Below are 24,044 nucleotides of genomic sequence, written 5' to 3'. Positions count from 1 at the left end.
GCGCTACCGTCAAGCGGATTGTGACATCACAATGAGCCTCCAGGCATAGGGGTCTCGTATCGTCTCCGGAGGTATCGTCAGTCTGATACAATGTCCCACACATTTGCACAAGTCGGTTGAGTACCTATGGGTGCTCAAGACGATACGAGCCCGCTTAGTGTGTGCCAACTTCAGATGCCCCGCGACGGCGCACTTGGTGACTTTGTGACTTTGCCTGCCCACATCCCATACGCCCAATGCACATGCAGACGCCGATCAGCCATTCTACAGAGGTTTCCCGTCCAATCGGTTCCAACCTCGCATCGTTGCTTCTGGTACGGGAGCACTACTTTATGTAGCTGACTCTCGGGGCCTGCACCCAGCCGCTCCAGCGAGCGCCCGGGGTGTATGGGGGTCTTGGTGCTGCAGCTTTTGCGACATCCACCATGCTGGCACTAGGTACATGCAGTTCGATTACGAACCCACCGCCGGGTCAGCTTTGTAAGGTGTCGCGGATCCCAAGGGAGTTGTTGATGCTCGTTTCTTTTTCTCTTTTTGTCCCCGGTTTCCCTTCCATCGATAGAGCCTCAATATTTCTCCCTCGAGTTCGTAGACAGATGGCTTTGACTGCAATAGATGTTCTCTCCCCGAAGCAAATTCTCCCTGTCCGTGTACCTGACTCCGATGTGCAACGTCAAACGGCGAGTGCAACTATACAACGTGCACCATTTGGTCTGGATACCCGGCCTCATCCTCCGTGAAGGGGGCTGTGATGGTGGCCCGTTTGAAGCGTTGTGCACCTGAAGCCGCCGTACAATTCCTCAGCCCCGTTTGACGTTCTGTTTGCGTGCGTGTGAAACAGCGACGCGGCCCATCAGAGCGTGTGTGTCGCCCTATCAGACCAAGAGGTGGGGACATTCGCGCTGAACCGTCACGATGGGGGTCAACAGAGCCTCTCGTATTTTGACTTTTCTACCCATCCTCTTGTTTGGAGGGGCGGCCCTGTGCTGTGGTTTCTCGGGCATGTTCCCGGTTTCTGCCAGCCAATCCTTGAGCCGCTGCAGGGACCAGGTAATACGAGATGCGGTCCTCTCTCACGAAGTGATGGGTCCTGGGATCGTCGGGCAGCCGAATGCCGGGCCTCGACCATTTTCACAGTCGTGGATGCCAATGCAGGCTTCGTGGCCCGCTAGAGCATCCGGGTGCTAGCGGGAGGCGATGAGAATAAGAGATGGTGGCCTCTGGATTGGGAAATTGTCGACGCAGCCACGATCTGGTGGTTGTGGCTTGCAGCCTCCGATTTCCGATTGACAGATATTTTTGGCAGGTACTCTGTTGGCAACGCCATTTGCCGAATTCAAGAGCAAGACGCGATGTGACGATCTGGGCGATGCTGGGAACATGATGAAAACGTCTGCCGCTCCAATTGACCCTCTGGAGTGATCAACGTCAGCTCCCCACGGCACTCGGGGATTTCGTCAGCAGTCCGCCACATCGCAACACCGCAACTTGTCAGGCGAGCCAACAGTGGAATGAATCGTTTGTCGGTTCCACGTCGTCGTGAGGATTGGACAGCGACAGATTCAGTGGAATGCTTCAACATGATCGGGTCATTGCGCGACAGGCACAACAAAACAATGCCAAGATGGGTCTGATACTGGGTTGGCCATCGCAGTGCTGCCGCGGTCAATTGAGTTTTCATCCTAAAGGGCTGAAGGCAGAAGGTTGATTGTGCTTTGGCTTGGCCTCTGCCGCATTGAGATTACTTTAAAAATGACACTGCAAAGTCAACAATGCTGTGGTTGCGAAGAGCGACCGCCGGGCAAATGCCTGTAGGAATTGGCAGCGCCCACCGCATAGAGGTCGCAACTCGAGAGTGCCCCTGGAGCCGTGTGTCGAAAATGAGGTCACCAACGTCTGGGCTCAGATACAAATCTTCCATGAGTTGGGCACCTCGTCGAGCGCTTGACCGGGGTGTTTCTCGTCGTCTCGTCTGGCAGTCTCGCGAGGCTCGTGAGCGAGAAACCTCTTCTCGGTCCCGTCGGAAGATGTTGACCTAATCCTCACCTGCAGTTCAAGCGCACACTCAGCTTGGCAACCCCGCCAAGAACAGCATGGCAAGAGCGACATTAGCTAAGCCACTGGCTGTGTTGTTTGGTCTTGTGGCTCGTGCACCTCCAAAATCCGGTGGGGACGTCGCCCGCTGTCGCTGTCACTGAGCCGTCCCGTCCAGTCGCGTGGGCGCATTCGTCCCTCGCGCCGCGCGGCTGATGGACCGCTTTCCCAACACAGACTGACGCTGCGAGACAGCCCACTACGAGCCAGCCCGGCCCAGATGACAACACAGCTCTAGCGGTTTGCAGTCAATTTACATCTTTCATGTGATGGAGCTCCCCACAACCACCTCATCGCCGTCAACCTCTCCCCCAACCCCAACCACCAATGGCCTGACTTGACCAAACATCAACAAAACATCATTCGTGTTCCGACGGCTTAGATTACATCCACCCGCGGCACCCGTCCTAGCCAATTCCATGTTGCCCGGCAGCGCCAACACCCGCACTCAATAGCTTCGACGACTTGTGGATGAACACTGGCGCAACCCTCTCCGATGCGATAGCTTCGTCATGCCCGAGCACCTCGACCCAAACGCTCTCTTCGGCCACGATACAGAAGAAAACGATGAGATCCGAACCCTTAGTCGATCTCCCCATCCCTACCACCACCTCAACACAGAGCTCCCCCATGCCGCCCATCGCCTAGCCTACCGTCCGTCCAATGCGACACCGACGCCGCCGAGGACCTCGTCAGCAGACTCGAGCCGAACCCCGTCTCCTTTCCCCTCCTTCACCAAGGACTCGTCGCAGGGGAGCGATAGTGGCACTGAAGCCGACGATGAGCATTTCTTGAAGGGGCTTCCGGCGCCCAAGGTGCGTTTGCACAAAGGGTTAAGGGGGCGCAATGAAGTGCTTTCGGGCGCATCCACGCCGCTGTTATCCCCAGACCAGGAGGAAGAAGCCCTTCAGCGACAAAAGGAAAGAGAGGACCGGAAAGAGGCTCGCAGGTTTCTCAACGACCGCAACTACCGGCGTACCAAGGAGCTCATTCGCCGGGTATCCGAGTTCGTCATTGTTGGCTCCCTCTTTGCGGTGGTTCGTTCAAATCCAACGGTGAAGCCCGTCTTCTCCGTCTGGAGTCAAGGTACGCGACGTTCGGCTGGCTGGTCTAGTCTAAACTAACAACATGCAGAACTGCGCTTCCCAGCCGTACTGATTACGTCGCTCATGGTTCTCTATCCTCTCCGACTGATTGCATGGTCGATTCGCCACAAGACTTCGTTCAAAAAGTCGGCAATCGCCGTCCCAACCGTTTTCGATCCCGCCCCTATTTTGTATCCGCCGTCCCTGACGCTGCTGGTGTCACTTTTAATATCTCCTGACAATCAGGCGGTCGTATTGACAAACATCGTTCTGAGCATTTCTTCGATACCCAAATATCTAATTCCTACGGCACGAGCTCACGAAACAATTAACCCTTTTCAATGGGTCCTGTCTTGCATACCGATATGGATGTCACAACATAGGACACCCACGTCGTACGCAAGACCAGCCGTCTCCCCAGAGACAGCCGTCCTTCTCTACCCGTTGCACCAAACACTCCTCGTGGTGCTGCATTACCTTACAACGACAAGCTTGCTCACAGCCGAGCTGCAGCTGCTGTCGATCGCCCTAATCAACGTGCTGCTTCTCGCACATTCACCTCAAGCCACTATCCTCCAAGCACTCCTGTGGGGAGGCGGCGTGGGCGTCCTCGTCATCTGCGGACCGGTGATTCGATGGGGGATTGCCTTGGCTAGGGTTCCAAGGCTGCGGTTCAGGCGGGTTGTGACACCCACGAAGAAGCCGTCCGTCTTTGGGTTCCTCTCCGAAGGCTTGTCTATGCGCCGTTTCAAGCATGAACTGCTGGGTTCGTCGCTAGAGGAATCAGCCTCAGAGCTAGGTGACTCCGAGGACGAGATAATCAATGGGCCGTTCGCAAAACCCATGAGAGTCAGGACGTTCGGCACGGCCGACATGCCGTCTCAAGCAGACCGCAAGCTGAACGGCTCCCCAGACGGCAAGTCCCCAGAATCACCAGATAGCACCACCGTTGGCCGACGCAATACCTTCCCGTACGCCCTGCAACGACCGCGGCCTCGAAGATCCCTGACCCACACATCGGCAGGCCGTAGAAAGCGCACCGCCTCGACTACCGTTCGCTCGTTCTTCAGACTGACGGAGGCCCAGGCCACCATGAGAAAGTGGACGTACGCGACCTATGTCTACATCTGCATCGTCGCCATCATCCTGGTGCCTGTGCGAGAGTACATCGGCAGGTATGCTCTGAAAGGCAACGAACCCGTCGGGTGGGCGCTGGGATACCTCTTTGGCGAGCTGCCATGGTTCAGGTTCAAAGTGGTGATGGCGAATATCGAGAGATGGATCTGCTTGCCAACGCGCCAAGACGAAGGCACAAAGGCAGCCTGCCATTTAGGCTGGGTGCAGCGCATCCGGCTCTCCGACTTTGGCGAGGCGAATACGCGACTGCTGATGAGCGCCTACTGGCTTGCCGTTGTTATTGTCGGCCTGACTGTGGTCATCCGCTTGGACCCCAAGTACGAAGTGGACACGAGGCGAAAAGTGTTCCATTTTATGATGGTCGGCATGTTCCTACCGGCAACGTACGTTGACCCCGTTTTCGCGGCTCTGGCACTGTCCCTCGTTCTCGCAATTTTCCTCATTCTCGACCTCCTGCGAGCGAGTCAGCTACCGCCCCTGTCGCGACCCATAGCCTCTTTTCTCACTCCTTATGTCGACGGAAGAGACCACAAGGGCCCCGTCGTCATTTCCCACCTATTCCTGCTCATCGGCTGCGCCATCCCGCTTTGGCTGTCGCTGGCGACCCTCCCGCGCACTGGCAGCGGCTACCTGACCGGCTGGGAGGTACCGACGCGTGAAGTAAGCATGGTGGCGGGCGTCATCTGTGTCGGTTTAGGCGACGCAGCCGCATCCCTCATCGGCCGTCGCTACGGTCACAGGAAATGGGTATGGGGCGGCGGTAAGAGTCTCGAGGGCAGTTTGGCCTTTGCCGTTGCGGTGTTTCTCGGCCTCATAGCGGCGACGACATGGTTAAGGGTTGGGGGCTGGGCCGTTGCGGAGGACCAGCAGGTCGCCTGGCCGGCGGCTGCCCGCAACGCCGGCTTCTGCGCCAGCATAGCGAGCCTGACAGAGGCCGTCTTGACCGGCGGAAACGATAACGTTATTGTGCCGGTGGTGCTGTGGACGTGTGTTAAAAGTGTAGGGGTGTAAAGGGGTGACGGGCGGCGTTTCAAGGTTAATGGGATCGGTTGGCTTAAATACTCCTAGAGCATCCCCGAGGGGATTATGATCATTACGAATGCAATGCATGTTCTTGTATGTTTTGCTATAACGCTGTGACGTGGTCGGTAACCCATGCTGATTTTGTCTTTTCCCCCGGTACCTTTACAAAATGCCACGCTGTGCCCCTTCCTAGATGATTCGTAGAAAAACAGATACCCGGCTTTCGTCCCGTCCTAGATCATGACATCAAGTCCTCGAGAATGGCCTCGAGCTCCTCCCGCCCGAATGGGATACTGAGCAGTTCCGTACCGAGCGCGTCCTTCCTGCTGGTGATGATCTGATGGTCGTGAAACCTGCGCTTGTCAACCAATGTCACGTCAGTTGGGATGAGATATACGTACTCCTTTAGCAACGTCCGGAAGGCCATCTCGGAACTGCAAATAAAGTCCTCGACGGCCTTGTTGTACACCATACGGTACTCCACGCCCGGGTTCTCCGCCCCGAACTGCTGCTCGCCGTCGTCCATGGCGGACAGGACCTCGATGACAAGCAGCTCGAACAGCTTCTTGGCATTCTCGGGCAGCGAGCGCAGGACAAAGACAACACCGTCCTTGCCGTTGACGCGGCGAGCCTTGCGGCCGAGCAGCTCGTGCACGTCGTCGACGGGGTCGAGCTCGACATCCAGGGGCTGGAGGGTGGTGCAGTCGTGGAAGAGGAAGTTGAAGGACGTGCGCTGGGCGGCGTCCCAGAGCAGCGGGAAAGAGGGCGTGTCGGCCGTTGCGACAAGGCGGATGCGCGGGTGGGCGGCAAGTTGGGAGAGGAGCTGTTGTGTTGCTGGCTTGCGGAGGGGGCGGCGTCGATGGAGTTTAGGATGACCGTTAAGTGAGAAGGCGAGGCCGCGAGGGCGGAGGACAGGGTCTGGACCATTGCCGTTGGCTGGGCGGGCAGTTTGAGGGACGGGCTGAGTGCCGAGGCCAAGGTGGTGAAGACGTCACGCGGCGTCACGGTGCGGACGTAGCCGTTCACTACCACGATGGGCGCCTTTGGGTCCAGCGCGTACAGGTGCTCCGCTAGCTTGCCCGCAAGGTCGCGCTTCGACCCCTGACCGTAGAGACACAGACTGAACCCCTGGGCGAGCTCGAAGCGCCACTGCTCGAACGAGGCCTCATGGAGGGACTGCAGGTAGACGAGATCCTCGGCGTGCGGCTCCTCGCGGGCACGGAGGAGGTCAAAGTACTCGTCGTGCGTGAGGAAGTCAAGAGACGCGAGGGTGTTATGCGACGTCTTTGCGCGGCCGGGCTTGTTGTGCTCGAAGTAGATCTCGTGAGGAGGAAGGTCGCGGGGAGGGGTCGGGGATTTCGGAGGCGGTTGTTTGCGCGGGCGACCACGGCGGCGGGAGGGCGTCGCGGATGGTGTTTCTGGCTCAGAGGGTTGTGTGGTCTCCGCTGGTGCTGTGTCTCGTTCATCTGGCCTCTCGTCTTCGTCTTCGCTGGATTCGTAGATCTCCTGGGCCAAGCCCTCGTCGTCGTCTTCGCTATCGTCGGCGACGACGCTCTGTATGAGGGACCGAGCGCTCTTCCGCCGTGCAGAGCGATCTGCCGCCTGTCTCCTCCTCGGCGTTATGGCCTTTGAGGGTGTCACCAAAGCGTTCACCTGTCGCAGCTTCGAGGGTGTGACGGCGCCGTTGGCTAATGGAGTTGCGGACTTGGGCGGGCGGCCCCGTCGCTTCTTTGGGGTTTGCTTCTCAGGTTCCGGTTCCGGTTCTTTCTCCTCGTCGTCATCGTTGTCAGAGGGTATTTCGTATGGGTCGACAGGTGCAGCTTGACGCCTCCGCTTCGAGGGGCTGCCGTTCACGGGCTCCTCGTTGACTTCGCCCTGCAATTGCTGGCGGGAGCGTTTTTGGCTCAGTCTCTTGCTCGGAGAGTCACCCTCGTCGGCTTCGGTTGTTCTCTTGCGTGCCATTATCGAGTTCGTTTCGTCGCTTGCCCGGTTTCGGTGACGTATGAAATTCAATGGCTGGTGGTTGTAGATAGTCCGGCTTCCAACGGCACGGCAACGGAAGACGCGCAGACGCGAAAATGTGAAGTTGGACAGGGAGGTCTACGAGTGGGTCCGTGGCTCTAATTGAGTTGGGGTTCGCCTGACGTCCCCTGAACCGGTAATTGTTCCCTGTAAGTCGGTCACAAGCCAACCATCAACTACGTAGCATACTTCGATGCTTTATGAAGCTTTGCGTCTTTCACATTCAAGATAGTATCAATTTTACGATAAAGTCTCCTATGTACCTTGGATTTCGATCCGAACGGATCCCTCACAAATTGTTTTGGAGTCCTTTTAGTAGATACAGTCGAGGCGAAGCAGTCCTACGCCTTAGTTGAGGACCCTTGCCGAGTCACCTATTACACCTGCCAGAGTCTGGCAAAGCGTCATGGATTCTTTCGTCTAAATCATCCACCTCCGATCTCACAGCAACATAACGTTGAACACGACTAACTAAATTCAATTAGTGTCATTGTCAAGCGCCTCCATCACTGGGTTCTCTTTCAAAAGCTCGTAGTCTTTCCTCGGTATAACGGGGTTCCCTGTATGCTAGTGCTGGTAGTCTTATCTTATCGACCGCCAGGGGTAGCTGACACTCAATTGGCAGGGGGCCCAAGCTCCCGCAAGCCAAATTTCAACCGTCTCTCAAATCCAACCACACAGACGTCACCTCCCCACAATCTCACCTACAGGCCGTCTTTCAAGATGAATCTCAATCTTTCAGGCTCGGTGAACGTCTTTAAGCTGTTATTCAGACCATCTCTGTGTCTGCCGCAACACACTGTCGCCACTTTCAACGACTTGCCAATACCATTACAGAAAGCCTTCGAGGGACAGAATCGAAAATGTGACATCCGGGCGGTCGTGCTCGACAAGGACGACTGCTTTGCGATTCCCCACACAAATGAAGTCCACAAGCCGTATAAGGTACGTCGCCTCGAAATCTTTCCTTCTCTTTTCTCACTTCTCATCATCACCAGGAGCGCTTTGAGCAGCTCAAGGCCGCATATCCCGGCCGCCGGCTGGTCATCGTGTCTAACACGGCTGGAGCTACACCCTACGACACATCGCTGAAGCTTGCGAAAGAGCTAGAAGAAGAAACCGGCATCACTGTTCTTCCCCACAAAACCAAGAAGCCTGGGTGCGGCTCCGAGATCATGGAGTATTTCCAAAGTCATCCCGAGACTGGTGTCTCCCATCCATCCCAGGTCGCCGTCGTTGGCGACCGCTTGACGACCGACATGATGCTGGCCAATATGATGGGCGGCTGGGGCTTCTGGATCAAAGACGGCGTGGTCCCGCCAGAGAAGAAGAGCATTGTAGGTAGCCCTCCTTTTTCTCTGAGGACTGGCTGCTGATGATTTTAGTTCTCGAGACTTGAATGGCGTTTGGCCGCAGCGTTGACAGCCAGGGGCTACAAGGCCCCAGAGCCGCAGAGTCCCTTTGAATAGCCACTGTTATTACTGGCCTATCTGTATTTTGCTTGGGCCATAATGGATGAAGTCACCCTTGTGAAATATATAGTGTTATGCTTGTTTTTTTAAATGTGCTTCCCTTGTTCGAGCACTGATACCTCACCTATTCCCCTGTTCAATTTGAAAGGTGAACATCCGACTTCACTGAGCATAAGACCTATCTGAGTGGTTGATCTTTAACCTGTCGCCTCACTTTCTGACCTTGCTTTGGTCAGACTCTCATACTACTTATAACTCAAACTTCGTTTTTCAACCTCGTACCTTTCAATCTCCTATTTCAAAAAGGGGGTTTAAAAAATTGCAAGTCTACTATCACTCTTTGTGATACTGCCCTGTTGAACACTCTATCATCTAGTGATTCACACTCAGGCCCAGCTTGCTCTTTCAAACTCAAGAAACTAGCGTAAAGCCAATGCTCAAACGACAATCTCGAAGGCGGTCATAACCCCGTATACCAGCTATGCCTCGCGCATGCCAATTCAGTCACCTCTGTCGACTGGGCGATCGAATAAAACGTAATATTAACCAACCGCATGTTGCTGAAGTGATCGTCACTCAAACACCTACCATCTGAACATACGTGGCTCCGAACGAAACACCATGGCAACGATTTGAACCCACGGGAGACGGCCAGCAGCCCAAGTCATCGCTCAGAGTGGCCACACCGATCTCACCTTCGTCGGTCTATGGATTTTGGGGTTCCAATGTTACGACACCCTCTCTAGTCCTCGAAAAAGTGATGCTATAGGTACCGAGGCTTGAATGTTTAGTCTCCGGCCTGAGAGTATCATCTTCTTGGCACAACTTTTCGTCCCATTTCAGAGTCACTCGGTTCTCTCACTTCCTTCTCAGGTGTGAAAAAATCGGGTCACCAGCCCATTCACTTATTCCTTCCTACCCTGATTCACTGGATCAATATCACCGCCCGCGAGCGACCCTCGAACATTTTACATCCTTCAAGGTATAAAGTCTCAAACCTACAACATTGGGTTGGAAGCAGTCCCTCCAAGCACCCAAAGACGCACTTCATTCCATTTTTTACGTTTTTCTTCTCACTTGGAATTATTACTTCGAGGTTCAACATCATTTTCATAAGAGTCTGGTTACTCCTACGTCGTCGACTTCTCACCCGCTCCTTCCTCGAGGATTGACTCGATCGCATCCTGAGCTCACCTACGGTTCTTCGTGGTCCACAATCCTTCCGAAAAACCCTCCTATTTGAACTTCATTCACTTCGTCCGCACCTCCAAGGTATGTGATCCGGTAACCCTTCCATCACCAAAGCATCATAAGACCACGATATTTAATCCTTGACAGCAACCTATTTTTACCTTTGCTTCTTAGCATCACTACATACATCACTACTCACGCAACACTAAACGGCCATAATGGGCGGCAAGGTTTGGTCAGCCGAGGAGGAGCGTGTCTTCTGGCGTGTCATTGTACCGCAGTCTCAGAAGCGCATTGGTACTGGCCCGGCAGAAATAAAAAACTGGGAGGAGCTCGCTCGGCTGATGCAGTCCATCATGGGTACTGAGGCCAAGCGCACCTACACTCATCTCGGTCTATGTAAGCCAAACCCACCTCGTCCTTTTCACTTTCGCTGACATAGATCTAGTCGAGCATTTTTTTCAGAACGTGGAGAAGACCCGTGTCTCGCCGAACGCTAGCGTATTCGTGCGCGAGTACCGTCAGGCCGCTGTGAGAGTCGGTAAGGCCGAGGAGGAAGAAAGGACCAAGAAGATTGAGCTCGACTACGACAACGATGACGTGGCGACCATGGTCAACAAGAGACAGGACACCAACAGCCAGAATGGAACAGACATCGGTTACCACGCTAGCGAGGCCACTCGGGTCGAAGATCAGTCCGGAGACGAATTTGGGGACGAGGATGGCACAGCTACGGGCAGAATGGAGAATTGGCCTCTCGGTCGATTCCCAGTCGAGCGTGCTCATCCCTGGGCTCCCACTTTCCCCTCCTACGGCCCCGCCCCCACGGCTGACATGGGGTTTGACGATGATTGTGTTCACGGCATGTCGTCCCAGGCATCTTTATCCGCCGAGAATTCATTTCTTAAAGAGACCCGATGGCCTGACGCTCGAGCTCCGGCGGCGAAGATGGGTTCCTACAATGAGGTCGTTGGCGTGCAGAGCCGGTTGTCCACTGAATGCTCGCCTTACGAGGATGCCCCCTCGAGAGCTCCCAAGTACAGAAACAACCACCGATCTCACCCGTACGAAGGCGCCAAGCTCAAGAGACGTGGCCGAAATTTGATGGAAGGTCATTCCCGTGCTCATTATGATGTCCCTCAAGGAGGCATCACCTGCTACGCGGCCCTGGGCAGTCACAATCCCGCCCATCATTACCACGCGCAACATGAATTTGGTCACCAGGCCCCTCTGATGGAACGCTACGACTACGGCTATCATGATAAACACCTTCAGCCGTACTCCGAGTATCACAGCCACCCACAGTGCACTCAATACCATCCGGTGGGCTTCTATGATCGAGCTCCTAGTCTTCTTCACGACTCCCAGGGTTATGCGTCTCGTCATCCAATGCCTTACGAGTTCTGTGACTCCCAGGATTGGCCATCGCCTGACCGCAAATCTACTTTCATGGCGGCCAACTACGAAAGCCCCGATAGTTGTGGCTCATCGCGAGTTGGCTACAACGGTCACAGTTCTGGTTCGGGAGCGGGCAACTATGTACGCTCTGAGAGCCGACCTTCCTCTGGTCACGATTACGAGTCGTTTATATCTGAGCATCTCCAGCGCCCTCTGTCTTCTGCTTCAGGTAGCCAGCCGCTGGCTCTTCAGAACCATCGTCAAGACAGTCACACCGGCAGCCACATGAACAGCCCCCATCTGTCCGCCAAGGAGCTCGATAGGCTGCGAGTAATTACACTTGACAAAGAGTTCGAGCCTTTCGAGACTTCCGCTCGGCACCAAACTTAGTCATTGAGTGACGACATTGTTTGGTGCTTGTCTGTATTTGCCTGAGCGAGCATATGTCCTTGCAACTCTTTCCTCTGCGACACCGTCATTCTTCAATGACCCGTTTGTTGAAAGGTGGGGTCTACGCGTGAGACGGAACGAAACACATACTCGGGGGAGGCGATTGACTACTTGCGTTTTGGGACCGAGACTGACCGTTCTGGCTGGGTTTGGTTAAGGTTTGGCAAGTTGATGAGGCTAGTTGGCATTGCAGCCAGGAATCCATCATGGTTTATTAGAAGTGCGCACACTAATAGAGGGACCCTGGTCGTCTGGGGCCCGGCAGACTTTAATTTCATAGGAATAGAGCTTTATTGACCAAGAAAGTTGCGTCGTCGAGGACATCACCTCTCTCCTTTATCCTACGTCTCAAACGTAACAAGATATGCACGATGACTAAGCCTGCCGATAATCTCGAACGACTTTGAATCTCCATGTCCTCGGTGGATACTGAAGCGAACAGCGGCAAGGAAGGATGGCATGATCTGATGTTGCAATGGCCGTCCAAGCAAAAGGGAATCAAGAAAAACGGAGAAGACCAAAGAAAATTCGAAACAAGGCTTTGTGTCTTTCAAAGCTTAAAGGCTGCATCTTTCCAACCGGTGTGAGTTGTCTGCACCGCGACGCGAAAGGAGACGTCCAACATACAGCACAGGGCAATAATACATTTGTGGGGGTTTCCCGCTGCTTATTCTCACTCTTCCTACCTTCACCCACCCCAACCAACACCAGTTCTCACGAGCCACCCCAAAAACCACCCCAGGATGCCAATCAAACTCGAAATCCCAGTCTTCTCGTCCTCCTCGGCCCTGCACGCCCAGACACTCGGCGCGCAGCGCATCGAGCTCAACGCGCAGGGGAGCTACGGCGTCGGCGGCACGACGCCGGCGCCGGCGGACCTCGAGGGCGTGACGAAGTGGCTCACGGTGCCCGTGCGGATCATGATCCGGCCGCGCGGCAAGCCCGCCGACGACGTGGACTTTGTCTACACCGACGACGAGTTCGCGACCATGGTGGGCGGTGTCGAGGGCTTCCGCGGGGCGCTGAGGGCGGAGCGGGGCGACGGGTTCGTGTTCGGGGTGTTGAAGAGGGACGGGGGGCGTTGACGGTGGACGTCGAGAGGAACCGGAGGCTCGTCGAGGCCGCGGGCGGGCTGGCGTGTTCCTTCCACCGGGCCTTTGACGAAATCGTCCGCTCCGGGGAGGCGCGGGACGTCGAGAGAGGGGTGAGGGATTTGGTGGCCTGCGGGTTCGAAGGGGTTCTCACCTCGGGCGGGCCCGGGACGGCCGCCGCGAACCGGAAGGCGCTGGAGCTGATTGTGCGCGAGGCGCGTGCGGGCGCGAGGAAGCTGGAGGTGATTGTCGGCGGCGGCGTAAGGAAGGAGAATGTCGGGGAGGTGGTTGACGGGTTCGGGGACGGGGTGTGGGCGCATTCGAGCTGCTACACGGGCAAGTGCGAGGAGGGACAGGTTGATGACGAGGAGGCCATGGGGATTTTGGAGAGACTTTCCGAGCGGTAGGTTCGGATTCTTTCTGAATGAAGGTGAACACGTCGGGGTGGACTCGGCCGAGATGGCCTCGGGTCCAGTGCTGTGATGGGACTGGACTACGGCGCCTTGGACGGGGTGGGGACCGGCGTGCCATCGGGATGGGGCCGAATTCCTCGGCGGACATATACCGCAGCCGACCTGGATGCGAAATCGACGTATTCTACCATAGTTTTCCAAGGATCGACATTCGAGCGACATGTACGTTGATTGGACCCTCATGTGTGATGCAAGTCATCCTGCCCCAGAAGTGCATGAGGTCAAAGAGGTACCCGATGAGGGATCGCGGGAGATCGACCCCGGCGCATGCGGAGCGCCGTCCGTCGGATGAGACCCGGCGGGCCGCGACTAGACAAAGAACAATGCAGGACGTGCCCACGTTCCGTGCCGGCCGCGTCTGGTGCTTGCGAAACCAATAGAACGGCGATTGGAGACGGAAGCTTGTCGTTCTGGTCTGACCGGTAATGAACAAAGCACTAGAGTGGACCATCGTCAGTGCATCAGCCGATGGGACTGTGGTGTGAACGACCTCTCCTGACGCTCAGGTACTTCGAAAAGCGACTCGTGTACTCAATACCAACGTTTAGTGTATAGCAATGGTCGAATATTAGATTGGGAACTTCATGCTCTGAAAGGATGGCGGGTTCATGGACATTATTCCACAACGCGACAGCGTACTGGGTGTTGGTCTGAGAGATAAACACCCATGCCAAATACAAGCCACTGCCGAGGAGAGGAAAGCGCTGTTTGAGTCAATACATGGAGTGAAGGCCAGGCTCGGGGAAGCCATGAATCAGCTTATGCATATCGGAGATCGTACACAGTAGATAGTCCCGGGAATGTCTGCATCAAGTCCAAGTCTACCCGTAGTTGAGGTTATAGCATTATGTTTTAAAACTATGTAACTAGAAGTACTAAAAGAGCCATCATGGCCAAATCTCTAACTCCCAAGAGATCTATGTTTATCACCAAAAGTCAACACCAACACCACTCGCCATGCTTTCAAGTCTAAAAACATCACACCTACGCCTCAAGGGCTCTTCTGCGCCTGGCACCGCCACAGCCGGGGACTGTGCCGTTGCGGGGCTGCGCGAGACCAAGGCAGTTGGCCATCTTGTAAAAGATGTCAATGTTGTTGTAGGTGCCGCCAAAGGTCTCCTGGCAGGGGCCACGGGCCCAGACGGCGACGTCGGTAAGCGAGTGAACACCCTGGGCCTCGTTCGTAGGCAGAGTACCGTTGACGACAAAGCCGTCGACGGCATCCTTGGGGTTGACGTAGTAGTCAGTGGTGTTGGTGGCGGCGACGGCAGGGGTGCGGGCCGTGTCGTGGAGCTTGTAGTCCTCGCGGCGGTCCGGGCTGGCACCAAAACCGGCGGCGATGGCGTAGCGGGGGTTCCAGTTCAAGGGGAAGTTAGGGCCAGTGTTGTAGCTGACGCCGGGCTTCTCGACAGTGTACTGGGACAGACCAGAGTTGGCGTAGACGCCAACGGCCTTGCGCTTGGTGCGATCGTCCTCCTGCTCGGCGAGGTACTTGGTATCGGCGTTTCCAAAGACGCTTTTGATGGTTAGCTTAAAACTACAACATGATGGTCGAGACAACTCACTCAAAGCCATGGCCGTGGTCAGAAGACACAACGACCAAAGTCTCCTCAAGAATACCGAGCTCCTCAAGCTTCTCAATGGTGGCCTTGACGGTGTCGTCAAGCTCAAGGAGGTCACCAAGAGCGCGGTCGTAGTCGAGGGTGTGCATTTGCTTGTCAATGGAGGCAGCCTCGGACATCAAGAAGAAACCCTTGTCGCCTCCGCGGTTGTGGAGGGTCTCTACAGCCTTGAGAGTCATCTCCTTGAGGCCGGGGACGTCGGTGGCGGCGCTCTTGTTGCCAGTGGGGTCGTTGGTAAGCTTTCCAAGGTTCTCGGTAAGAACGTTGCGGTCGAGCCAGACGGGAAGGTTGCCCTGGGTAAAGATACCGAGAATCTTCTCCGTAGAGTCAGCAGCCTCAAGGGAGGTCTTGTTAAGGGCAACGTTGTAGCCCTTGTTGGCAAACTCGGCATAGTAGTCCTTGCCCAGGTAAGAGCCCTTGCCCGGGTAGAACTGCTCGGCACCGCCACCCAAGTAGACGTCGGGACCGGTCATCTTGGTCCAGGTGTAGTTCGTGACACCGTTGAGGGCTTGGTCGATGAGGGGTCCGTACAGGGAGCGGGAGCGGGTGTGGGCGGTCAGGGCAATGGGAGTGGCATCGGCAATAAAGGCCGTGGAGACAGCACCCCAGGCGGAGCCCTGGAAAGTCAGTACATGACTTGAAGTCTAGAACGACAAACATACCCAGATACGGTGGATCAGCTCAACAATGGTCTCGACCTTGGGGTCATCAAAAGCGTCAGGCGAAGAGTCGGCGTAGACGCTAACACAGTCAGCAAAACTCCATCAGATAGCATCAATCGGGCTCACCCCATGGCGTTGACGGTGCTCTTGTGACCAGAGTACAGCGCAGACGCAGAGTTGGCAGAGTCGGTGATATAGCTGTCAATAGAGTGCGTCATCTGGTGGCCGATGACCGGGAACTTGTCCAGAGCCAAGCTGGTCTGGTACTTTCCGTTGATGCTCTTGTGACCGAGGAGGCGGGCAGCAGTGACCTGCAGTGTGTTAGAAGCAGCTGCGACGATTGCGTGCGGGTGTAAGTACCATGTTTGTGGTCATACCGTCACCAATGAAGAAGATGACGTTCTTGGCCTTCTTCTCCGTCGCCAAGGGTCGCACGACCCAGTTGGCGGTGGTGGTCTTGCCGTCGTAGTACTTGAGAGTGACCTCGTAGTTGCCGGGCTCGTACAGAGCAATGTGGCGCCAGATCTTGGAGGCCACGTTGACGATGCTCTTCTGCTTCGCGTCTTCGGCGAAGAGGTCCTCGTACCAACCGAAGGTCCACTTCTCAAGCTCGGGCTCCTCGAGACCGAAGAAATCGGTCAGGCTCTTGGCCTCGGCGCCCTCCTTGGTGATGCTGACCGTGAAGGCCTCATCGGGGACGCCGTTGTTGAAAGCCTCGGAACCGTTGACGGGGGCATGGACCTCAACGCGGAGGTCGAACAGCTGACCCGGGAGGAAGTCGGACTGGTCGGGCGGCAGGACACAACCAAGGTCTGGGCAGGTTCCGAGTCGCTGGTAGGTCTGCGCTGACACGAGGGACAGCGACGCAGCCAGGACTGCGAGAGGGCTGAGCTTTGCCATCATGTTGATCCGACTGCGATGAATTGGCTGCCAATGGAGTCGGAGTAGACGGTGAAGCGTGGACGGAAGAAGGGCAAACTTCCAAGCTTGGGAAAGAGCTTCCTGCAGACCAAGAGCTGATATATATACTACAACCAGCGCGAAAAATCGTCCCATGTGAATCGGGTCTCACCCCCGCCAAAAGTCCAACCAACCCCCCAGCACCATGTCTTCGCTGCATGGCAGCATTGTGGTTCGCGGATCATCGCATTCGCGAGCCAAGGATCGCTGGAGCCGGGATGAATACTGCAGGTTGCGCGTAGTAATCTCAGCTGAAGGAACTTTGGACCAACGCGTTGGGTGTGATTCCGTCGCCCGAGTCTCAGCATCGGCTCATGATTGGCTCGCAGAGAGACGGGTAGGCCGATGTCATGACGGCGTCGGTGACGGGATGTTGGGACGAAGGAAGCTGAATGCTACTTTACGGCTCAATGTGAGCGGAAGAGGCACGTGTTGCGCGAGTTGAAGGCTCGGCATACCGGGCATTCACTGCCAAGACTCTTGTCAACTGCGGTAGCCGGAGATAATGCCAGGGACAGCAAGAGGAAGCTGCGTCGTCGGTCGTCGAATTGGGGATGAAGCCTGGAGGCCTGGGGTATCGAGGGCAGAACAGATGAACGGCGTCATGTGGCGTTTGCTTGGCGCTGCAGGTCAAGAGAGACGCGAGCTTTAAATGATTTCGATCTCTTTAGAGAGGATGGTGATTCGCCAATGCTGTCAGTTCTGGCCGGCTCGTGGGGCCTCGTTTCTAGGATTAGAGAGAGTTGTCTTGGCGGGTGATTGCTGAGATTGTAGCCCGGAGGACTGACCTTGGCCGTTCGCTCAGACCTCGTGGGTGAAGTACCGTCTTTGATTGGCTGTCTATAGTGTGAGTCGGAGACCAGGGTAGGCGGCGGGGGTGGGAGTCTCGAGGGGATAAGCTCACCATCTCATCTGGAAGACTTTACTGAAATCCTAAAATCGTTGGAGTACATCTGCATAAGCCAAGATGATCCATGAAGAACAGGTGGCAGGTACAGCAAAGCGGTTTGCTTGAACAGCGCATTTCGGACTCTGTTTTCGTACTTGATGTTGCAAACGCCAAGAAGCAACCCGTTGAGCTCTGATAGGTTTCCGGGAAGCTGTCCTCGCCAAGATTCGAGAAGCTTTCCTTGGTTATCCCGAGAATTAGTGCTTGGCCAAAGCCATTGACTAACACACGTTCCGCCTTAGGAAAACTTTGCAGGCTCCCTTTGGAGATGATACGTGCCCGAGAGGAAGTGTGGGGGTCTTTGTCTTGCCACAAGGGCGGGAGGGTCTTTACCAAAAGGGCAGCTGCGCCAGAGGTCGAGTGAGTCGACACCTACCTACCTTAGGTAGGTAATTGGTTATTGCTGTAAAAAAAAACCCCCCAAAAAAAAAATAAGAAACTGGCGGCCTAGACCAGTGCTCTGGCGAAGTTGACGACGGCTCAGAGCGCTGGTGGTCCTTTTGTCTAGCGACAAGCCAGGGTTCGAAGGATTCATATGCACTATGCCGCGATTCCGAAGATGTGCGGGAGTACTCTGCACAACAGCTCGGTTAGGAAAAAGACATAACTACGTAGGTTGGGGCATTAATGTTAATCCGTTCGTCATTGGAAGACAGTTGATGGTGGATGTGGAACATGTCTTTCGATCAAAGGTGCACGAGACGTGGTCCTTCAGCCTCTCATCCTCGATCGAACGACCATTACTACTCACTGGCCTGGGCATTAAATAAATAAAAAGCCGAAGCGTTTTGCAGCTTCCTCACTTTGCTGGAAAGAAGTTGATGAAACGGCCTGTCTCGAGGGCGCCAGCTCACAAGCAGCGGCGTGCAAAGCTGAAAGTAACCTCTTGTTCAAACATTACACTAGTCTAATTCTCTACCCAAGCCTAAGATGCGCAGCGTATCTTGGTGTTGTACAAATCCTTCCTAACGCCATACTCTACGATGGAGAGGCTCGCGCCTAGTCCCAAGCAAACGTAGAGGAATTCTCATCAAATTGAAAGCTTCAAGAATGTACCTATTCCAGATTCTGCGCCTCACACATTTGTTTGTACATGCCACCCTTGGCAACAAGTTGTGAATGCGTGCCCCTCTCCACGATCCTGCCCCCGTAGAAGACGCAGATCATATCCGCGTCCTTGACAGTGGACAGTCGATGCGCAACGGCGATTGTGATTCTCTCGCCGTCGCGGGCAGCGTCGTTGAGGGCGCGCTGCACAATCTTCTCTGACTCCGTGTCGAGGGCGCTCGTCGCCTCGTCGAGGAGCAAAATCTTAGGGTTGCGGATGAGCGCTCTCGCGATGGCGATCCGCTGCCTTTGACCACCCGACAACTGTATGCCGCTGCTACCGCAAGGGGTTGCCAGGCCCTCGGGAAGCGACGACACAAAGTCCCACGCGTTAGCTGCGCGGCAGGCCGTCTCGATCTGCGCGTCCGGCACGTCGGTGATGGACTCGGCGTCAATACCCAGCGCAATATTCTCGCGAATGCTGCCCTGAAACAGGGTCGGCTCCTGCTGGACTAGAGCGACAATGCGGCGGTATAGGCGAGGGTTGAGCTCAGAAAGGGCGTCACCATCAATGCAGATCGTGCCGGTCGCCGGGTCGTAAAAGCGTTCGAGTATGGCAATCATCGTAGACTTGCCGCAACCAGAGGCTCCCACAAGGGCGACGAACTGGCCCTTTTTGATCTAGGTCACGTTAGCTTGAAACGACCTCGTGACATTTGTGCTGCTGCTCACCTCGAGGTCGATACCGCGGAGGACATGCGCCTCAGGCCGCAGGGGGTACGAGAAGCGAAGCTGATCAAAGCCAAGCTCGTTGCCAGCCTTGGGTGCAGCATCGCGGTTTTGGGGCGTCTCCTGGATGGTGGGCTGCAGGTCGTGCAGCCAGAACAGGTAGTTCGCGGCGTTGATGCCCTTGGTCATGCCTAAGGATGGTTAGAATCGAGCAAAGGACGTGCTAGCGCATTGCTTACTGCTCGAATACTGGAACAGCTGGGAAGCAGCCTGCCCGGAGAAGAAGGTTCCCATGAACGCAACGAAGAACTGGTACATGGTGACCTCCTGGAAGGAAAGCAACCGACATCCGTACCTGTCGTGTATGTCAGTTGCAAGAACTCCGGGGTAAAATTTGGTATACTCACCAGAAACCGAGAGCCTGGAAAAAGTACTCAATACACTGGGTCAGGCCAAAGGCAACCGTCATGGTAAAGAGCGGCGCAGTTGAGGCCCAGACAGCGTGGTCGAGCTCGTCAGTGTATCTCTTCAAGACTGTCTCTTCAATGGCCAGGGAAGACACCGTCCTAATAGCCGTGACCGACTCTGACGCAATGGCGGCGCTCGAAGAGTATCGCTTAGAAGTGCTGGCGTCTAGCTTGGCGTCAAGGCGAACCTTGATGTAGCCAGCACTGACAAGGGGCGGTAGACCAGCGAAAACGACGACCAAGCCAAGCTTCCAGGTTGTAGCGATGGCCAAGATACTGCAAGCAAGGACATTGAGTGTTGAGATCAAGATCAATCCAATGTTGAACCCCATGAGCTCCAGAATGGCCTGGGGGTTGGACTCGAGCCTACTTGCCAACGCTCCAGTGTTGTTCTCTCTGCGGTCGAAGAATTGGAGATCTTGCCGAAGGAAGTCGTTGAGACATTGTTTTCGGAGCTTGTGGTTCAACCCCTGGGCGATCATGTTTGTAGTCACGCCCATGGCAAAGTAGCAGACAAGCACACCGAGGGCCAGGACAAAGAACATTAAAGAGTAGAAGTTTCCCTTCCTTATCATCTCGGAGCTCGTAAGTGCGAACACGTCGACCAGGTTCCCGATGATCAATGACTGGCCAGGAAACGCGCCAACTACGTGACGTTAGCAAGCATATCGAACAGCGCTTCTAGAAGACGTACCAGCACCAACTACAGCAATGATGGTCCCAATGTAGGCCCACTTCAACTCCGGGGTTTCGCGCACCATGCGGATAACGACGCTGATCAGACCAATCGGCTTATAGTTGTCGTAGTTGTCTCGCTCCTTCTGGGCCTCCATGCGTGCCTGGTCTGTGGTTCGGTAGCGGCTAATGGTCTTGGTAAGGTCAATATTCTCTTTCGTGGCGGTCTCTTCCTCTTCCTCCGTTTCGGTGATCGACCCATCGTCAGAGACGTTCAGATTCTGCGCTCTCACAAGACGAGTGTAGGCGCCGTCCTGCTGGATGAGCCCTTCGTGGGTGCCCTGCTCGACGATAGTGCCCTTGTTCATGACCACAATGTTGTCTGCCTTGCGAATTGTAGCCAGTTTGTGGGCAATGACAATCGTCGTACGGCCCTCGGATGCCTTGTCCAGAGCCTGTTGCACAACGCCTTCGGCATGAGGGTCCAGGGCACTTGTGGCTTCGTCGAGGAGGAGTACTTTGGGTTCCGAGATGATACTGCGAGCGATGGCAACACGCTGTTTCTGCCCACCTGACAAGAGACCTCCGCGTTCGCCAATCATGGTTTCATAGCCCTCCGGAAGTTGCGAGACAAAGTCGTGAGCGAACGCGATTTTGGCAGCTTCTTGCACACGCCGCAGCTGCTCCTCACGAGATGCATTCTCCCACGGGGTTCCGACAAGTCCATTGGCAATGTTTTCGAACACGGTTCCCTGAAACAGGACGGGTTCCTGGGGATGTTAGTATTAAGCAGGTGCTTCAGGGTCGATTATGCGTACCTGCTGAACCAGGCGAACATTCTTTCTGAGCCAGTTGAGGTTGAGTTTCTCAATCGGCGTACCGTCAAGTTTGATGGTACCAGCCTTGGGGTTGTACCATCGCTCGATCAGGCCAATTATTGTACTCTTGCCAGAGCCACTGGATCCCTAGAAACTGTCAGACGAAACCAACTCATTTGTACCCGAACAAACCTACCACGAGCGCCGTCACCTTGCCAGCAGGCACATGCAGGGAATAATTTTTCAGCACTGTAACGCCAGGGCGGGTGGGATACTCGAAGGTGATGTTCTCCAAATCAACAACACCCACGGTCTCGGTAGGCTGCTCGCCAGACTTGTCAAAGGGGTCAATTTCAGATTGTCGGTCAATGAGCTTGAAGAGCTGGGCGGCCGCCGAGGCAGCGCGGGTGAACTCGATAATGTAGGGTGCTAACATGGTCAGACTGGTAGCACCAATAACCACTGACAAGAGGACCCTGGATTAGTTAGCGAGAATCCTTCCCCTGCATAACAATACATACGTAAAGATGTCTCCAGACTCCGTAATCTCCCCACGGTTCAGCATGTGGATGCCCTGCCAGAAAGCCAAGGCGAAGCCAGCGTAGATGACAAAGTACTCGAAGGAGAACAGAACGCCGAAAAGCGGGGACTTCTTCTTTCCCAGGCGATGGGCATCTTCGAGGAACTTGTCAAATTTCTGAACCAGCCTCGTCCGGATCTCGAAGGCGTGGACGGTGCGGGCGCTGGAGAGGATGCCCTCGGTGAAGGACCCAGCCTGGGCATAGATGTTGAGGATCTTGGTTTCAATGGAAGCCTCAATCGTCGATACCACGCCCATGACCCCTAGGATCAACGGCGCGATGCACAGGACGATGAGCGTGAGTTTCCATTGCGTAACGAAGGCGACAATGAAGGCGGTGACGAAGACGGACAACCCCTGGAACGTCAGGGCAAGCTTCTCAGCAATGCCAACCTGGATCAGGCGTCCGTTGGAGATGGCCTGGGTTGCGATGGAGCCGCCGGAGCCAATGTCGTAAAAGGCGACCTCTTGCCGGAGAGCAGCATGCAGATACTTGTGACGGATGTTCCTTGTGATGCGGTAGGCAGAGAAGGTTGTCAGAGAGATGTAGCCATAGGAGAGGACGAATCTCGCGATGCCCAGGTAGACAAAGTAGAGGCTGGAACTGTGAGCGTGATGTCTTTGACGCGAGGAGCACTGAACTTACGCGAGCTTGGCGGCTTCGCTGCGGAAGTGAGCAGGTGAAGACTTTCCAGTGGTGAAGTCTTGGATGATGGTGACAAATGAGCCGAAGATTAAGTTCTGAAGGGCGATACCAGCACCGGAGGCCACCGCGCAGATCAAGGCAACGGCCTGTAGGGACTTTTCAAATGGTCCTCCGAATTTGAAAATCCGCTGCATCAGGGGTCAGCGCATGCACATCCAGAAAAGCGACGCCATGGGTATGATCTCATACCAAGTAGGCCTTGAATGCGCCACCCTCCTCTTTCACGGCTTCTTCCGGCGAGCTCGCCGCGGTAAGAGCGTTCTCGGCCGGAGGGTGCCCCTTTTTTTCGGATTCGGCCCCCATTGTTGCGGCCGGAGGTTGTTGGAGAGAGCCGCAATGTCACGGGTTGCGTGGTTCCCGAATCCAAGCTAGGCAATGACGCGCGTGTGTGTGTTTCCACCTGACACAGCAAGGTAGTTTTAGAGCCTTTTGGAACCTCGGATGGGATGGAGAAATCGGATTAATAAAAGACGATACTCGAACCTGCCTCAAAAAGAACACGATGTGTGTCGCCCAGATATCAAGGAGGACGTGCATGTTGGCATTTACGTCTGACAGGATCCTGCAGCGTTTGCGACGCATTCGCGAAATGACTGACTGCCAATGTCGCCAGCTTCGTCATTGAAGCACGGCCGAGTTGCCCGGCGGGCCGCCGTCATGGACTAGAAGTGATGAAACGGCCGAGGCTGATTGGTCGAGCCCATCTTGGCGGACAACCGGCGGGGGCCGCGGGGCGCTTTGGCCGGTCTCCCACTCGCAGTTTTTCGCTGCAAGTGTGCCGATTTTTGACGGAGCGCGGTGCTCTCGGGACGCGAGAGCCTCAGAATCACTGCCTCGAGTCCGTTGGCCAAACAATGTTAAAGCCCGCCGTAACCATTACTTGTCAGCAGGACGGACTGGCTGGTTGACTCGTCGAAAATCCGAAAGTCCGAATAGACGGAAGTTCGTCTGCGATGGTGATGAAGCTGACTCTTCGCCGGCATCAAACGGCGTTATCTGACACATACCGGCGGCCAACGACGGCATGCGTCGCAACGCTTTGCACTCGCATTGCTGGACAGATGGGCCTATTGGCTCCGCCTCGCCCCCTCACGGCCATGGCCACTGTCAATTTAGGCCATTGTGTGAGGGTATGCTGGTAGGAGTTTCGGACTCTGCCAAGGCTGCCGCATTTCATCGCGAACATGCTTGCAACTCGGCAGCCAAGCAACCAGGTCAACGGAAGGGTCATCCAGCTGGTATGATGTACTACTCTCTGATTGGCCCAGCGTCAGCAACGTCTCTTTGATTTGTTATTATTGTCGTCGTCCTCATCGCCGTCTTTTGTATCCAAAACATTAGGTCATCGACAGATTGGATCGGTGGTGTGATAAGGTCAAAGTTGTAACAGTAT

General features: G+C 55.3%; 6 protein-coding genes across 6 annotated transcripts; 3 read left to right on the top strand and 3 right to left on the bottom strand.

Moving 5' to 3' along the window:
• Positions 1-2,606: 2,606 nt before the first annotated feature.
• ColSpa_01069 (dolichol kinase sec59) lies at positions 2,607-5,327 on the top strand (the record flags this gene model as incomplete). The annotated part of the gene is made up of 2 exons (XM_049267281.1): positions 2,607-3,180; positions 3,229-5,327. 2 exons carry the CDS (start codon positions 2,607-2,609, stop codon positions 5,325-5,327), a joined length of 2,673 nt encoding a protein of 890 aa, XP_049123238.1.
• A 250-nt stretch (positions 5,328-5,577) lies between these two features.
• ColSpa_01068 (origin recognition complex subunit 2) lies at positions 5,578-7,301 on the bottom strand (the record flags this gene model as incomplete). Its single annotated transcript, XM_049267280.1, has 2 exons — positions 5,578-6,162; positions 6,216-7,301. The coding sequence occupies 2 exons, from the start codon at positions 7,299-7,301 to the stop codon at positions 5,578-5,580; spliced, it is 1,671 nt and encodes a 556-aa protein (XP_049123237.1).
• A 2,941-nt stretch (positions 7,302-10,242) lies between these two features.
• Positions 10,243-11,812, top strand: ColSpa_01067 (uncharacterized protein; the record flags this gene model as incomplete). The annotated part of the gene is made up of 2 exons (XM_049267279.1): positions 10,243-10,423; positions 10,467-11,812. 2 exons carry the CDS (start codon positions 10,243-10,245, stop codon positions 11,810-11,812), a joined length of 1,527 nt encoding a protein of 508 aa, XP_049123236.1.
• An 803-nt stretch (positions 11,813-12,615) lies between these two features.
• ColSpa_01066 (copper homeostasis protein cutC) lies at positions 12,616-13,370 on the top strand (the record flags this gene model as incomplete). Its single annotated transcript, XM_049267278.1, is given in 2 exon segments — positions 12,616-12,930; positions 12,942-13,370. 2 exon segments carry the CDS (start codon positions 12,616-12,618, stop codon positions 13,368-13,370), a joined length of 744 nt encoding a protein of 247 aa, XP_049123235.1.
• Positions 13,371-14,420: 1,050 nt separating this feature from the next.
• On the bottom strand, positions 14,421-16,620 carry ColSpa_01065 (alkaline phosphatase H; the record flags this gene model as incomplete). The annotated part of the gene is made up of 5 exons (XM_049267277.1): positions 14,421-14,952; positions 15,002-15,675; positions 15,721-15,799; positions 15,847-16,031; positions 16,081-16,620. The coding sequence occupies 5 exons, from the start codon at positions 16,618-16,620 to the stop codon at positions 14,421-14,423; spliced, it is 2,010 nt and encodes a 669-aa protein (XP_049123234.1).
• Positions 16,621-18,628: 2,008 nt separating this feature from the next.
• ColSpa_01064 (leptomycin B resistance protein pmd1) lies at positions 18,629-22,954 on the bottom strand (the record flags this gene model as incomplete). Its single annotated transcript, XM_049267276.1, has 11 exons — positions 18,629-18,671; positions 18,900-19,357; positions 19,409-19,596; positions 19,645-19,760; positions 19,813-20,518; positions 20,567-21,317; positions 21,366-21,512; positions 21,562-21,841; positions 21,887-22,549; positions 22,592-22,737; positions 22,841-22,954. 11 exons carry the CDS (start codon positions 22,952-22,954, stop codon positions 18,629-18,631), a joined length of 3,612 nt encoding a protein of 1,203 aa, XP_049123233.1.
• Positions 22,955-24,044: the final 1,090 nt, after the last annotated feature.

This window comes from Colletotrichum spaethianum, assembly GCF_022836535.1.
Source record: "Colletotrichum spaethianum MAFF 239500 DNA, contig02, whole genome shotgun sequence".
NCBI lineage: Eukaryota > Fungi > Ascomycota > Sordariomycetes > Glomerellales > Glomerellaceae > Colletotrichum > Colletotrichum spaethianum.
The sequence above is the reverse complement of the archived record's forward strand: the minus strand, read 5'-3'. Positions and strand labels throughout refer to the sequence as shown.